Source organism: Dasypus novemcinctus, chromosome 8, assembly GCF_030445035.2.
Source record: "Dasypus novemcinctus isolate mDasNov1 chromosome 8, mDasNov1.1.hap2, whole genome shotgun sequence".
NCBI lineage: Eukaryota > Metazoa > Chordata > Mammalia > Cingulata > Dasypodidae > Dasypus > Dasypus novemcinctus.
Genome location: NC_080680.1, coordinates 78,747,211 through 78,761,909, shown reverse-complemented (window position 1 = coordinate 78,761,909; position 14,699 = coordinate 78,747,211). Strand labels below are relative to the sequence as shown.

The 14,699-nt window shown below is 39.8% G+C and overlaps 1 protein-coding gene across 2 annotated transcripts in view; it reads left to right on the top strand.

The window, feature by feature from the left end:
- KIF24 (kinesin family member 24) overlaps positions 1 to 14,699 on the top strand; it is an 89,559-nt gene that overhangs the window by 53,713 nt on the left and 21,147 nt on the right. For both annotated transcript variants that reach the window (XM_023582640.2, XM_004471891.3), the window contains exons 7-8: positions 9,941 to 10,062; positions 10,843 to 10,948. In XM_023582640.2, the coding sequence (XP_023438408.2) occupies positions 9,941 to 10,062; positions 10,843 to 10,948 (228 nt within the window). The remainder of the gene's footprint in view (positions 1 to 9,940; positions 10,063 to 10,842; positions 10,949 to 14,699) is intronic.

Genomic DNA, 14,699 nt, shown 5'->3' with positions numbered 1-14,699 from the left:
CAAAATTCCTCCAGAATAGGGTGAAAATCCTGGGGTAATATTTACTCTTAAACTTGACATCTTTAAATACTATGACATGAAACTAATACAACTTATGTCATGATAAAGGGAAAGGATAGGGAAGAAGAAGATATGAGTATGTTTGCATATGTACATAAAATGAATAACAAAACAAGGAAGAAATATTCATGACCATTACAGTTCTCATTTCTTTAAGTGGTCACATGGTCGAAGTTAGTATTTATCACTACCTTCTTCCACTACCCATCCCATATTCCCTTTACTCTCAGCAAACATCTCAGCTGGCCATGGTTCTTTGCTTGGCAGATGACCCAAACCTTTATTCCTGAAGATTCTTGGCCATTGTTAGTCCTGCCTGAATTGGGTTGTTGCAGTTTTCTGTTGACTTTAATCACAGGGCATGTTTGTACTATGAGATGCCCTATGCGATCTCCTGTAATCCAGGCAAACTCTTCTTTACCTCCACTGTGTAGGTGCAGTCCCATTTCCTGTGGTAATCAGGATCAGTCACCCCAACCAGTATAGTAATTCCCTTTTTTGCCTGTTGATTCAGAGGCATGAAGAGCCCAAAGTGGCCAGGTGGAGGTCTTAACTGTGGCAATTGAATGGAATCATTTTTGTGTTTCTTGGTAGAAGTACTCCTCTTGGAACTAAGACCTGTAGAACAGCAGAGCTTAAGGTTGCAGGGATAGGAAGCAAAAAGTTTCCTACTTGATCACTATGTGTAATAGTATAATGCCACTTCCATTTCCACCCCTTGATTCCTGGATCTGTGAATCCTGGCTATGAGAGGAACAGCACCGTAGAGTGGACACCAATTTAGATCATACGCAGCCTCCTGGAGAACATTGCCCCAGCCCTGCAAGTTATTGTCACCTAGTTCATGCTATAATTGAGTCTTTAAAAGGCCATTCCTCCATTCTGTCAATCCAGCTGCTTCAGAATGGTGGGGAAAATAGTAAGACCAGTGAATTCCATGATCATGTGCCCATTCTCACATCATTTACTGTGAAGTGGGTTCAGAAGCACTACTGTGTGGAATGCCATGGAGTGGATAAGACATTCAATAAGTCCACAGATGGTAGTTTTGGAAGAAGTATTGCATTCAGGGAAGGCAAACCCTTATCTGGAGTATGTGTCTATTCCATTTAAAACAAATCTCTGCCCCTTCCATGATGGAAGTGGTCTAATGTAATCAACCTGCCAGTAGGAGCAGGCTGATCACCTCAGGAAATGGTGCCATATCGGGGGCTGAGTGTGGGTCTCTCTGCTGGCAGATCGGGTGCTCAGCATGGTTGCAGCCAGGTCAGCCTTGATGGGAATTCCATGTTGCTGAGCCTGTGCATAACCTCTGTCTCTAACAGCCTGGGCAGTCTCCTCAGTTGATTGTAGATGCAGTCAGCTGTTTATTCAATCTCTTTTTCAACCAGGAATCATTTAATGGATTATTAAAGTCCATGAAATTCCCTTTTATTACAATTAGCCCAATACTTGTATGATGGTTAGGCTATTGTGTCAACTCAGCCAGGTAATTGTGCCCAGTTGTTTGGTCAAGCAAGCACTGGGTTAATTGTAATACAGGGGCATTTATGGATTTTAGTCACCATTGGCTTTACTGCAGTGGTAAATCATAGATAGCTGGTTTTAATTATATCAATCAGGGAGCTTGCCATCAGCAGTGAGTGATGCTTAACCCAGTCAGTTGAATGCCTTAAAAGGGGAAGTGATTCCAGCATTGAGAGAGAATTTCCCAGCTCGTCTTTGGATAGCCAGCATCTCCCAGAACTTGTCAAGAACCTTCATTAGACTTTTCATTGCAGCTCCCTGGTTGCAGCCTGCCTGTAAAACCTGGACTTGTGCATCCCCACGGCTGCATGAGAGACTCTTATAGAATCACATACTATTGACAGATATCTCTTGTTGATTCTGTTTCCCTAGAGAATCCTGACTAATACAACTTGCTTGACCAAACACCTGGGCACCATTACCTGACCAAATTGACACAGTAGCCTAACCATCATATCAGTTAAATCATAAACTTTCAGTGTGGGGCTAAGGTATGGGTATTATTGTTTTGAATTGAAATATAGTTCTTATACTATTCTTTTTTTTTTTTTTAATGTACAATTGGGTGATTTTTTAGTATATTGCCAGAGTTGTTCAACCATCACCATTATCTGATTCCAGAACATTTTCATCACCCAAAATGAAATCTGATACCCATTAGCAGTCACTCCTCATTATTCCCTGCTCCTAGCCCCTGGCAACCACAAATTTACTTTCTCTCTCTGTGGATTTGCCTGTTCTGGTCCATGTAGTATAAATGGATCACAACTGATAATTTTATGACTGGCTTACTTCATTAGCATAATGTTTTCATGGTTCATCAATGTTGTGGCATGTATTAGAATTTCATTCTTTTCAATGGCCAAATAAGATTATATTGTATACATAGTCCACATTTTATTTATCCATTCATAAGTTGATAAATATTTGGGTTGTTTCCACATTTTTGGCTATTTTGAATAATGTTGCTATGAACATTTGTGTGCAAGTTTTTGCATGGCCATATGTTTTCAGGTTTTTTTTGATATGTTACCTATATCAATTGTTGGATCGTACTTTTTTTTTTCAATTTTCTAGATTTTTTATTTCTATACATATTTGCATATGAAGATGTAAAAGCAATTGATAGCTTATTTACCAAATTCAGAGCAGATCTTAACTTGAGAGAGTAGGTTGATTCCAACAATGGGGGTGATAATCAAGGGGACTTTAGCTATTAAAATTTTTTTTTTAGTAAGAATGCTATCATGTTATTTGAATAATTAAAAAATAAGGTAAGGGAAACAGATGTGGCTCAAGCAGGTGGGCTCCCATCTACCATATAGGAGGTCCAGGGTTCAATGCCCAGGGCCTCCTGGTGAAGGCAGGCCCACGCAGTGTGCCGGCCTGTGTAAGAGTACTGCTCTGCATGGGAACGCCACCCCATGCAGGAGTGCCAGCCGATATAGAGAACTGGCGCAGCAAGATGACACAACAAAAGACACAGAGGAGAGACAATAAGATGTAGCAGAAGAGGGAGTTGAGTAGTGCAAGAGAATCCTAGCCTCTCTCCCACTCTGGAAGATCTCAGGATCAGTTTCTGGATCCATCTAATGAGAATACAAGCAGACACAGAAGAACACACAGCAAGTGGACACAGAGAGCAGATAACGCAGGGGCGGGGGGAAAATAGATAAATAAATCTTTTTTAAAAAATGAGGTAAAATAGGTTTGCTGTTCATTGATATGCAAATTTTTATAACTTATGTCTGAGCTAGTTGAGGAAATATCTCTGGATCTCTCTTTCAACAAGAAAGCATCTTTCTTTCTTTCTTTCTTTTTTTAGCAACTGTTTTCCAAAGTGTCTGTCCCCTTTTGCATTCTTATGGGAAATATATGAGGGTAGGTATTATTTTTAAATCTCCCCAGTTGATCATAACGTGTAGCCATGTTGTCATTCTTCTAATAGCTTTCTCTTCCAGCAGGCCTGACTAGAGTAAAGGGAGAACACTAGAAGGACAGGCTGGGTATTTGACAAAACCTACCTTTAGGACAGGTCTACAGTGCACTCCTCCAACGAAAAGGGTCTTAGCCTACACCCGAACTCTAGGGACAAGGTAGGACAATCAGGTTTGGCATTGTAGAAATGCCTCCAGTGAGCACTAAAGTTAAAGCCTCCCTAGTTAATCCTATATTCTGTCTGTCTCCCTCCCCCCACCCACTGCCTTTCTTTACATTCTGTTCTAATAATTGCAAATGTTTACTGAGCACTTACTATCTACCAAACACTCTTCTAGGGGCTTTTGTAAATGTTATCCCATTTAAGCGTCACAAAATCATGAGGTAAATTTTGTAGATCTTATCTTAGATAGCAGAAAACTGAGAATAGTGACAACTGAGGATCACATAGCTAAAGGCTGGCAGAACCAGGATTCCAACCCAGATGATCTCACTCAGAAGCCTATACATATCCTCTCACTATATTATATACCTGTAGTGTATCATTAGAGATCAGGTTTTTTTTAAGAAAATAAGAAAAAAGATGCATTATTGAATGAATTTATACTTTTATGATAATATCTTGTGTGGTAGATAGTTTGCTTAAAATTAAGTGTTTAAAGGGCTGTAAACTTCAAATGTCAGGACTTGCAGGAAAGATTGTAATTATTTTTTTAAAACTAAGAGTGTATGAAATGACAGGGTGACCCACCATTGGTGTCTTTTTTTTCCTTTTTTCCTAAGAGTTTCTTTTCCCTGGAGCAATAAGTAAGTTTTGATTATGGACTGGAACCTCATGTTTATGTTATTCTCCAATCCCTGAATCCTGGGATCCCAAACCAAAGGATGGTATCTAAATGTGACTGCTGTAGAGGGGCACCTAAAATCCAAGACTCCTTTCTAGTGATTGCGAAGGCAGGCACAGAATGAGTGTGGGACATGTTGAAGGGGCTTCTCCACGGCTGTCACCATTCCTAACCTGCCCAGAGCTCCCTCCACTGTGGAGTCTTAAGGAAATTGCTTCTTACACATCTATTCCCGGTGGTCTCTTTTCTTCACCTCCTCTATCCACTCCTTCCTTTGGCCAGGAGTTTCAGTTAAGTCTGGACCTCAGGATACCTTTGTCCCTGGATATTAGCCCAGTTGAATGGAAAAGGAACAAAGACTAAGAGGCAGTCCCTTTTCCTTGGCTATGGACCATATCTGTGCTACTGGGCATGGTGGTGGTGCGTCAACCCCTGTACTCTGGAAGAGTTAATGGTATTGTCCTATCCTAAAAGTATCATTCCTAAGAAAGGCAAAAAGAACTTTCTTTTTAGTCAACATACAGGTTGAGAGAATAAGTATGACCATTGATACCCTTAATCTGCAGTATGTGTGGCATTGTGCAAGAAGCCATTCAGCTCGAGACCAAGGTGGATAGCAGATATAAATTATGGATATCTGACATGGTTACCCTCATAAACACTGATTGACACAAAACAACAGCACTTGCTACCTCAGGTATTACACTCTCACTCTCAGGTATCACTGCTCATGCACTCTCAGGTATCACCCATGTGTTTGCTCAAGGGTCACCTCAGATGTCATCAAGTGTCACCCTCACATATTACCTTCAGGCTTACTCAGACATAGCCATTTACTGCCTGCTTACACGACTGGCAGCTTTATTTTTCACACAAGATCTTCCTTCATCCAGGAAATTTCTCCTTTCAGTCATATTCTTTTACCTGTTTTTATCAGTGCAGATGTGAGGTCTGTCATTGCTCTGGCTGTCATTGGTGGCAGAGGTCCACACAACAAGGGCTTCCCCTAGATGGGCCTCACTTGTATGTGTATGATAGGGGCTTTGTCTATATATCTATACCCAGGGCTTATGTTGCTTAAGTACTCAGAGTGCTTTGGCATTTGTGCAGGAGAGCTTAGTGAATAAAGCCTTTTAACTCAACATGGCTGGGTCCTAGTGCTGTATATCCTTGAGCATGTCCTTTACCTTTCTGAGCCTGAAACATACAGATGATAGTAGATGGTTGGGTTGGATGATGGAGAAGGAACTAAAATAATGTATATAAAATGCTTAGAGCAATGCTGGTTCATGTCACATCTACTATTATTATTAATTCCCTGAATGTTCCCAGCACACAGAACTCAGCACTTGTCTCTACTCCCTACTGTAGCAGCTCCTCAGTCACTACTCACATAATATGTCTGTCTGAACAATTGAGATTTATAAACATGCTCTATAGATTTTAGTTTGAGAAGGAGGAAGTGAGAGGAAAGAGAAGCCTAGTGATTTTTCAGATGATTGTGTTAATTTTTCTCATCCTTTGATGACTTGCATTTATCCCAAGGAGATTCTCTCCTTTTCTTTTCCTTTTCCTTTTCTCTTTTCCTTATTTCCTTCTTCCCTCCTTTCCTCCTTTCTTCCTTCAGACTTCACTCTTTAACGATTACACTTAATTGCATGTTGTCTTAGTTTGCTAAGGCTGCCAGTGCAATATAGCAGAAATGGGTTGGCTTTTATAATGGGAATTTATTAGGGTTCCAAAGCTGTGAAAATGTCCAAATCAAGGCATCATCAAGAGATGCTGCCTTACTAAGTTGCAGCTGTGGGCAGCCAGGCACATGGTAGGGCATAATGGCAGCCCAGTCTTCTCTGGGCCTGTGGCTTGTTCTGCTTTGCACTGTCCTGTCTCAGGCTTCTCTCTGTTACTGCAGTTTTTTCTGTGTGTCTGTGGCTTTTTAGTCCTCCGTTTATAAAGGGCTACAGTAAGGGGATTAAGACCCATCTTGAATGAGGTGGGCCACATCTTAAGATCCTACTTACCAAAAGATCCTACTTTACAAAAAGTCCACACCCACAAGAATGGGTTAACATTAAGAACATACTTTTCTGGGGTCTTCAAAAGACTCAACCAGCACACATGTCATTTACAAATGTTTATCTGGATGATCTTTGATGTTTACAAACAGCCTTGTTTTTATTCCTCAGAGCTCAGCTGCTTTATTCCACAATTTCTAAAGGCTTGATAATAGTGTTGCCAGATTTCCTCTAGGTTCTTGCTGTGTTACAAAAAAGAATTTTAAGTGCATGCCAGTTTAGTTAGCCTAGCAGTTTATTAAGAAAATGAGAGAAGAGAAATGGGAGAAAATAACAGATTATGGGTCCCAGGTATAGTTGGAGGTTGGTCCAGGCAGAGAGAGGAAAAGGGCTAAAAAGGGGTAAAAAGGGTTGATTTACAGACTACAAATCCCCATTACAGATTACAAGTCCCCAGGTGTACTTGTGTGCTAATCCAGACAGGGAGAGAAAGGACAATACAGGGCCGATTTGGCTTTCGCACTTGCTTTTTAAATCATTAATTTTTCCGCCCCATTGCTAATGTCAGGGGAGGAATGCAAGTTGTTTGCTGTTCTGATTGGTTCCCCCACCTGTCAATGGCCTGGGGAGGAGGAGGCCAATGACAAGGCCCCTTGATAATGTCTGGGCTTTTCCTTGATCCAGGACAAAATTCTGTCCTGAATAGGGGTTCTCGGGGGGTTTTCCCAGCAGTTATCTTGTGGTGTCTCCATGGCCACATGTTTCACAGCCATGTTTTTCTGCCAGGTCCCAGATTCATCTCTATTCACCAATGTAGCCTGCCTCAAGTGCAGTGTGTTACTGAAGCCGAGGAAACTGTACAAAGGACCAGAAATTCCTTCATGCCTTCCCTAAAAAGAATTTGGCCAGGAAAGTTCACCTTAACACGTTAGATTTACTGAGACATACTCACAGCTACCCAATACGTTATGGTGGACAAGGTGAAAAGCCAACTGTAAAACTTTGTCAGGAATCCTAGCTGCAAACAGAGAGAGAAAGAGGATGAAAATAAAAAATAAATAAATAAAAACAACTAAAAAGAAAACACCAATAAAAAAAGAAAACAAAAAACCTCTATGAAAGAATCCTAGGAGCCAACTTTTCTTGACTTCCCTGAGGGTGAACCACAGGGCCATCCTTTGAGCCTCCTGTCACTATCCACAGAATCCTAGGAGCCAACTTTTCTTGACTTCCCTGAGGGTGAACCACAGGGCCATCCTTTGAGCCTCCTGTCACTATCCACAGTTCCTTGCCCAGTATGTCCTTGAGGCCTCTCTAAGTTCTATCTGGGTCTCAGTAGAAGTAGCAACACATGTGGCCTAGAGCATCTGGCTTCTGTCTTTGGTGTGACCATATTCTACCTATGTGGCCTTGGATAAGTCGCAGCTTTTCTGTGTTCCTTCCCTCATCCTTCAAGTATGTTGCTTATACAAATGTAGAGCTTTAAAAAGATCTCTCGTCTCCTATCAAGGCATTTGTAAAAGACAAAAAAAGCCAGAGTTGGCTAAAACTCTGGGAGGAAATGAACCAGAATCTTAACCCTGAGATTGTTTAAGATACATATTTTATTTTAAAAGAAAAAAATAAAGTTTGAAAAAAAAACAACATAAAGCTAAGGTGATCCATCATCATTGTGTTACAGTGTATTTACACATGAGGTCAAAAAGGAATAGGGTAAGACCAGGATAAGCAAGAAAATTTACATTATATGGGTCAATCACAGCTATAGCCATAATTGTCCTCCTGGCATCTGAGCTGCCTTTTTTTCAGCACTTGCCTCATCCCTTATAAGGGATTACCACTCTAACTCTTATTTTCTGATCAGCAGCAACATGCTATCTGTGTAGTTGATAATCTAGTTTTATAAATTAGCAGGTTCTTCTCTTACAAAAGAATTTATCGTGTAGTCTCTTTAAATGGCAAGCTATTTTAAAAGTAAGTACATTTAAAATATTGTAAAATTTGATCTTAAATCTCAAATGCAGAAAATCTTTAGGAACATAACCATTGCTTGGACCGTGGAGAAACTTACTTTTAGTTAGTTAAATCTTTAAAAACCACTTGGCCTGCTTAAGATATTTTATAGCCTATTGTTAAAGTTTTGCTCTGTCAACTTTTGACCTCTAATTTGGAAACTGTGACTATATTCACCATGATATAAGTTAAAATTTTGAAATCTTGAGAAAAAATTTGATAGGACTTCCTTTCCTTAATTCACTATAAAATAAATGACGGTTATCTTAAGTGCCCTACAGTGGAGCAGAAACCACAGGGATTTTTGGAGTCAGACTACTAGATGTAGAATTTGGCTCTTCTATGCAAGTATGTGATCATGAGCAAATCAACCTCTGAGTTTGTTCCTTATTTGTAAATTGGAGATAATAATTGTACCTACCTCATATTTTTTTTTTTGATTTTTTTATTTTTTATTGACTTTGTAATAATATTACATTAAAAATATATATGTGAGGTCCCATTCAACCCCATCCCCCCACCCCCCCTCTCCCCCCCCCAACAACACTCGTTCCCATCATCATGACACATCCATTGGATTTTGTAAGTACATCTTTGGGCACCTCTGCACCTCATATACATTGGTTCACATCATAGCCCATACTCTCCTCCATTCCATCCAGTGGGCCCTGTGAGGATTTACAATGTCCGGTGATTGCCTCTGAAGTACCATCCAGGGCCGCTCCATGTCCCAAAGACGCCTCCACCTCTCATCTCTTCCTGCCTTTCCCCATACCCTTCGTCCACTATGTCCACTTTTCCCATTCCAATGCCACCTCTTCTATGTGGACATTGGATTGGTTGTGTCCATTGCACCTCTATGTCAAGAGGAGGGTCAGATTCCACCTGGATGCTGGATGCAATCCTCCCATTTTCAGTTTGTACCTACCTCATATTAACCTGTTGTGAGAATTCTATCAAATAATGTTTTTAAAGCTCCTCAGCTTTTTGAGTCTCAGTAATCAATACTCCTTCCCCAGTTCAAAATCAGGGCAGCATATTCATATATGACTATGTTTTCAGGGACTGCAGGCCAATCCTAAGGCCTCACCCTGCTACACAGCAGGCCGACCTCTTTTCTGGCTGCATCCTGGTAGAACAGAAGTGGATGCAATCAGTTATTCTGTGATGTACATTTCTGTCCTTTGTTTCAGTTATTAAGATAGATGGTTGTCATGGGACCTTGCTTTGGAGCTGAGCTGTGCTCTGGGGATGTTAGGCTAAATCTATCAAAGATATTAAAAAGAACACATGATCAGGAAGAAAATTCTCTCTTGAGCAATTGAATGTTCTCCATCAAGGTTAGTATTCCACACTGTTTTCATTGCCATTGGGTACTTACTTTGTATGATTTGGTATTTGGGCAAATTTCCACATGGAGGGATAAATCTGCAATATACTGATGAAGTTGTAGTTTTGTATCTACTGCTTCTGGCCAACTCTCGTGAATCAGAGGGCTTTGTTTACTGTTTGGAGAAATCACCCTCTGGATTTTATTTTCAGGTGATATTAAAGGGCAGCAAGGAGCGCAGCACTGGAGCCACTGGAGTTAATGCAGACTCCTCCCGTTCCCATGCTGTCATCCAAATTCAAATCAAAGATTCAGCCAAGAGGACATTTGGCAGGTGAGCTGGAAATACGCTGGGAACTGGATTGACTGCCTTTCCCTAACATGACTTTGAAATATGTGTTATCAACAGCAGGACACCCTGCCACCATGGAGTTGTTCATTTCAGGGATACAGAGCAGAGTCGTTAGCCCTAAAATAAATCATTGTACTAAGGTGCCATCAGTTGATTAACTGTGAAGTAATGACCTATTGTTGGTCAAACCTAACTTATTAAAAGGGACATTGATTGCTTCTAACTTGAAACTCCATATCAGCAGAGGAATAGTGGGGAATGCATCACAGAACTTACGGACCAAAAAAAGGAAAATGAATCCATCCTTGAAAGAAGCCATAAGACAATTGGGTACATTCATTGCTTTGCTGCTGCTATCTTAGCAAACTCTCTTGCTGCAATGACGGATGAGCCTATCACACTTCTGAGTAATGACTCTTTTTTTGGCTGGAAAGTAGCACACAAAAGTGTTTCCATTTAATCATCTAAATGATCACCTAAGTGATTTACATTGTGGTCACTTAGCCTCATGGAAATTTATTAATTTCAGTCATACTTTCTCACAAATGATTAAAAGCCATGAAATGTCGGAGTGAACAGTGCCAGCAGCAGCTGACAGATCAGAATCTTTTGAAAATTTTGGAAAACTAACAGGAATGTCTTTCCTTTCCTGAGGCTAGACCAGTGTTAATTTCTTCCTAAGGTTTTACGTCATAATGCTGACTGATGTAAAACTAAACTGAAGCTCTAAAGAAGTCATCCCTGCTGTGTCTTTTTCTCTAGGATCTCTTTTATTGACTTGGCTGGCAGTGAACGAGCAGCAGATGCCAGGGACACAGACAAACAGACAAAGATGGAAGGTGCAGAAATAAACCAGAGTCTTCTAGCTGTAAGTTGTTAAAAAACTTTACCCCTGAAATCCTTGCCCTTTTTTACCTGCAGTTAGAGGGGATGAGGGTGGGGTAGAATCAGAGAGCAGAAGGCATGCTCTTACCTGGAAGTAGAATTCCAAGGCTGGACGTAGAGGCTGCCCATTTAGACTCTGGCAACTCTAGGCTACTCTTCCCTTCTCCCCCCACTTCTCTTCCTCTGGTCAACCCCTGCCAATTAGTCACATAAGTATTGGTAAAGTTACTGAATGATTAACTCAGGAAAAGTTTCTTAACCTCTCCAAGTTTTAAAACTTTACTAATTTTCAAATGTACAAAAGTAGAACTAATAGTGTTATGATCCTTCATATAATGGTCACCCAGCCTCAACAGATTTCAACATGTGAACAATCTTATCAGCTGCATCTTTCCCCCTTGCTGAATTATTTTAAAGCCTAGTCATTAAGTAATTTCTTCCACAAATACTTCAGTATGTATCTTAAAAAGATAAGGACTCTTTAAAAAAAAATAACTATAATACTATTATCATACTTAAAAAATAGTTCTTTAGTGTTATCTGATATCCAATGAGTGCTAAGATTTTTTTAGTTGTCCCATAAATATAATTTTTTTCTTTTCTTAAAAACATTTTTATTTTGAAATAATTTCAAACTTAGTTATATTTATAGTTACAAATATTATACAAATCCCATACAGAGAACTCCAGCGTAGCCCTAACTCCCCCATACACAGATGTACCAATTTTAACATTTTATAACATCTGCTGTATCATTCTATCTTTCTATCTGCCTATCCATTTATCAATCCATTTTCTGAGAACTTGAGTGTAGATTGTATATCTCATGCATACCTCATGCCCCATGAACACTTAATACTGCCACATACATTACTTAAGAACAGGATATTCACTTATATAACCACCTTAAGTGCAGTTATCAAGTTCAGGATATTTAACAATGATATAAAATTTACATCTATATTCCATTTTTCCCCAAATGTCCCAATATAATGTCCCTTTAAGCCTTATTTCCTCCCTTGCTAGATCCCATCCAGGATCATGTATTGCTTTTATTTATTTTATTTTTTAATTTTTAAAAACTTTTATCTCCCCCCCATAGCTCCCTTGTTTGTGTGCTTGTTGTTTACAGTCCTTGTCTGTCCATTGTGTCTGTTTGTTTTTCTCTTTAGGAAGCATTGGGATACAAACCCAGGACTTCTTATGTGGGAGGCGGGTGCCCAACTGTTTGAGCCACATCCACTCCCTATTTGTTTTGTTTTGTTGGTTCATTGATTTGCTTGTTGTTTGCTCTTTGTTTTTGCTCATTGTCTGCTTGTCATTTCTTTGTCTTCTTTAGGAGGCACCGGGAACCAAACCTGGGACCTCCCATATGGGAGGTGGGTGCCCAACCACTTGAGGCACATCTACTCCTCTGTATTGCCTTTAATTGTCATTGTCTCTTGTCTCTTTATTTGCTCTGTCTTTCTGTTTTAATTGTGGGAACATTTATACATTTATCCAACATGAACTCTCCCATATCAACCACTCCCATTCAATGGAATTGATCACATTTACAGTATTACAGTGCCCTTACCACCTTCCATTATTAAAACTTTCCTACCTTCCCAACAAAAATCCTACACCTATTATGCATACTCCCATTCCCCCTGTTCCCAGCCCCCTGGCAAACTGTATTCTAATTTCTGTCTCTGTGAGCTTTCATGTTCTCCAATATTTTCTTTGTAGTTAACACGGGGCTAAAATTTAACATCCTAAATCTGTAACAATCTCATTTGCTTTGATGCCATCTTAACTTCAATAGTATATACAAACTATTTTCCTATACTCCTCTATCCCCACACCTTTATGTAGCTCTTACCACAAATTACATATTTATACATTATGAGTCTACAACAATTGATTTATCATTACATTTATGCGTTTGCCTTTTAGATCCTGTAGGAAGTTAAAAGTGGAGTTACATGTTATCCATTGCTATCTTGTCTTGGTGGTTTCCAATGAGATAGTGACTCTTAATCTTATTGAGGCTACCGTGTATATGACATGTTGCTTCTCTCTTGGGGCTTTCAGAACTCTTTATCTTTGGCATTGGGCAGCTTGATTATAATATGTTGTGGTACAGATCTATTTGGGTTTATCTTGTTTGGAGTTCATTGATCATCATGTCTTTAAATTTGGGGAGTTTTCAGCCACTATTTCTTTGAATATTCTCTCTGCCTCTTTCTCTCTCTCTTCTCCTTCTGGAACTCCCACAATGCGTTTATCTGTAAACTTGATGGTGTCCCATGGGTTCCTCAGGCTCTGTTCATTTTTCTTTATTCATTCTTCTTTCTCCTCAGACTGAATGATTTCAATTTTCTTATCTTTAAGTTCACTGATTCTTTCTTCTACCAGCTCCAATCTTCTGTTAAACCCATCTAGGAAATTTTAGATTTCTGTTCCTGTGGTCTTGAGCTCTTTGTTTCCTTTTCATAATTTCAAGCTCTGTATTGATATTCTCTTTGTGTTCATCTATTGTTTTCTTGATTTCCTTTAGTTCTTCGTGCATGTTTTCCTTTAGCTCACCATATTTAGGACCTTTTTTTTTAAGTTTTGTTATGTCCCATATCTGGTACTCCTCATTGATAGTTTCTAATGTTTTAATTTTCTCTTTCATCTGGGCTATCACTTCCTGTTTCTTTGTATTTTTTTAAATATTTAGTTCAAACCTAGACATTTTGCTATTTTAATGTGTTATTGCTGGAATTTAGTCTCTGAGGCATCTGTTCCTTAAGCTTGTATCCAGCTAGTGTTATGACAGAGCTTTCTTTGAATGTCTCTAACTAACCAGAAAAAGGTGGGGGAGGGGGTAAAAAAAACTCCTTTCACAGTCTTTGCTTGTTGACCTGTGCAGCTGGTGTTCTCCTTCAGGGCTTATCAATGCAATGAGATTAGAGAATGGTCCCAGACGAAAGCATAGGGATCTCCCTGATCCTTTCTGCGCATATGTCTTCTCTTGGGTATGCATGTGTAGCTTTAGGAATTCCCTCATTTACACAGTTTCAAATGTCTCCTGTTCACTATGAAACAGTTTCCTCACAGTCCAGGGCATTCTGCTGTATGTTCTACAGCTAGCAATCTCTTGCTCAAGCAGCACTTCTGAACTGTTCTCCTACAGTGATCGCTAAGAGAGTTTGGTGAGCCACATTCTACACACAAGGCAAGTTCTGGGATAGTGAGTCCCTCAGGTCACCATCAGACAGGATGCCCTGTCCTTTAACTGTTCGTTGGAGCTTTGAGGAAGATGTTTCTGCCGGTTCTTGCTGGTTCTTCCAAGCTTTTGTGGGAGTCAGAACCCTGAAGCATCTTACCCTGGCAGCTTGATTGGTGCACGGTATATAAATATCTTTGTACAGTTGGTTTGTTCCAATCAAGATGTAAACAAGATCCCTACCTTAGGGGTCTGATGTGGGCAGCAGCCTTGCTGGCAGAAGACAGGGGTTCTTAACAAGGGGTCCATGAGCTTGAATTGAAACTCAGAAAATCATTATTCTTGTGAGGATGTGTTGGTGTAGGTGTGATATATTTATTAAATAATACACCGTATAGTGTGGACTTAGTAGAGGTCTGTGGTTTTCATCTGACTGGCAAAGGGGTCCATGGAACAAAAAAGGTTTCTACATTAATTAGAATTCTGCTCTAAGGAGGATCTGTCCTTTCTCTTTATTTTATTTATTATATTATTTGTATTG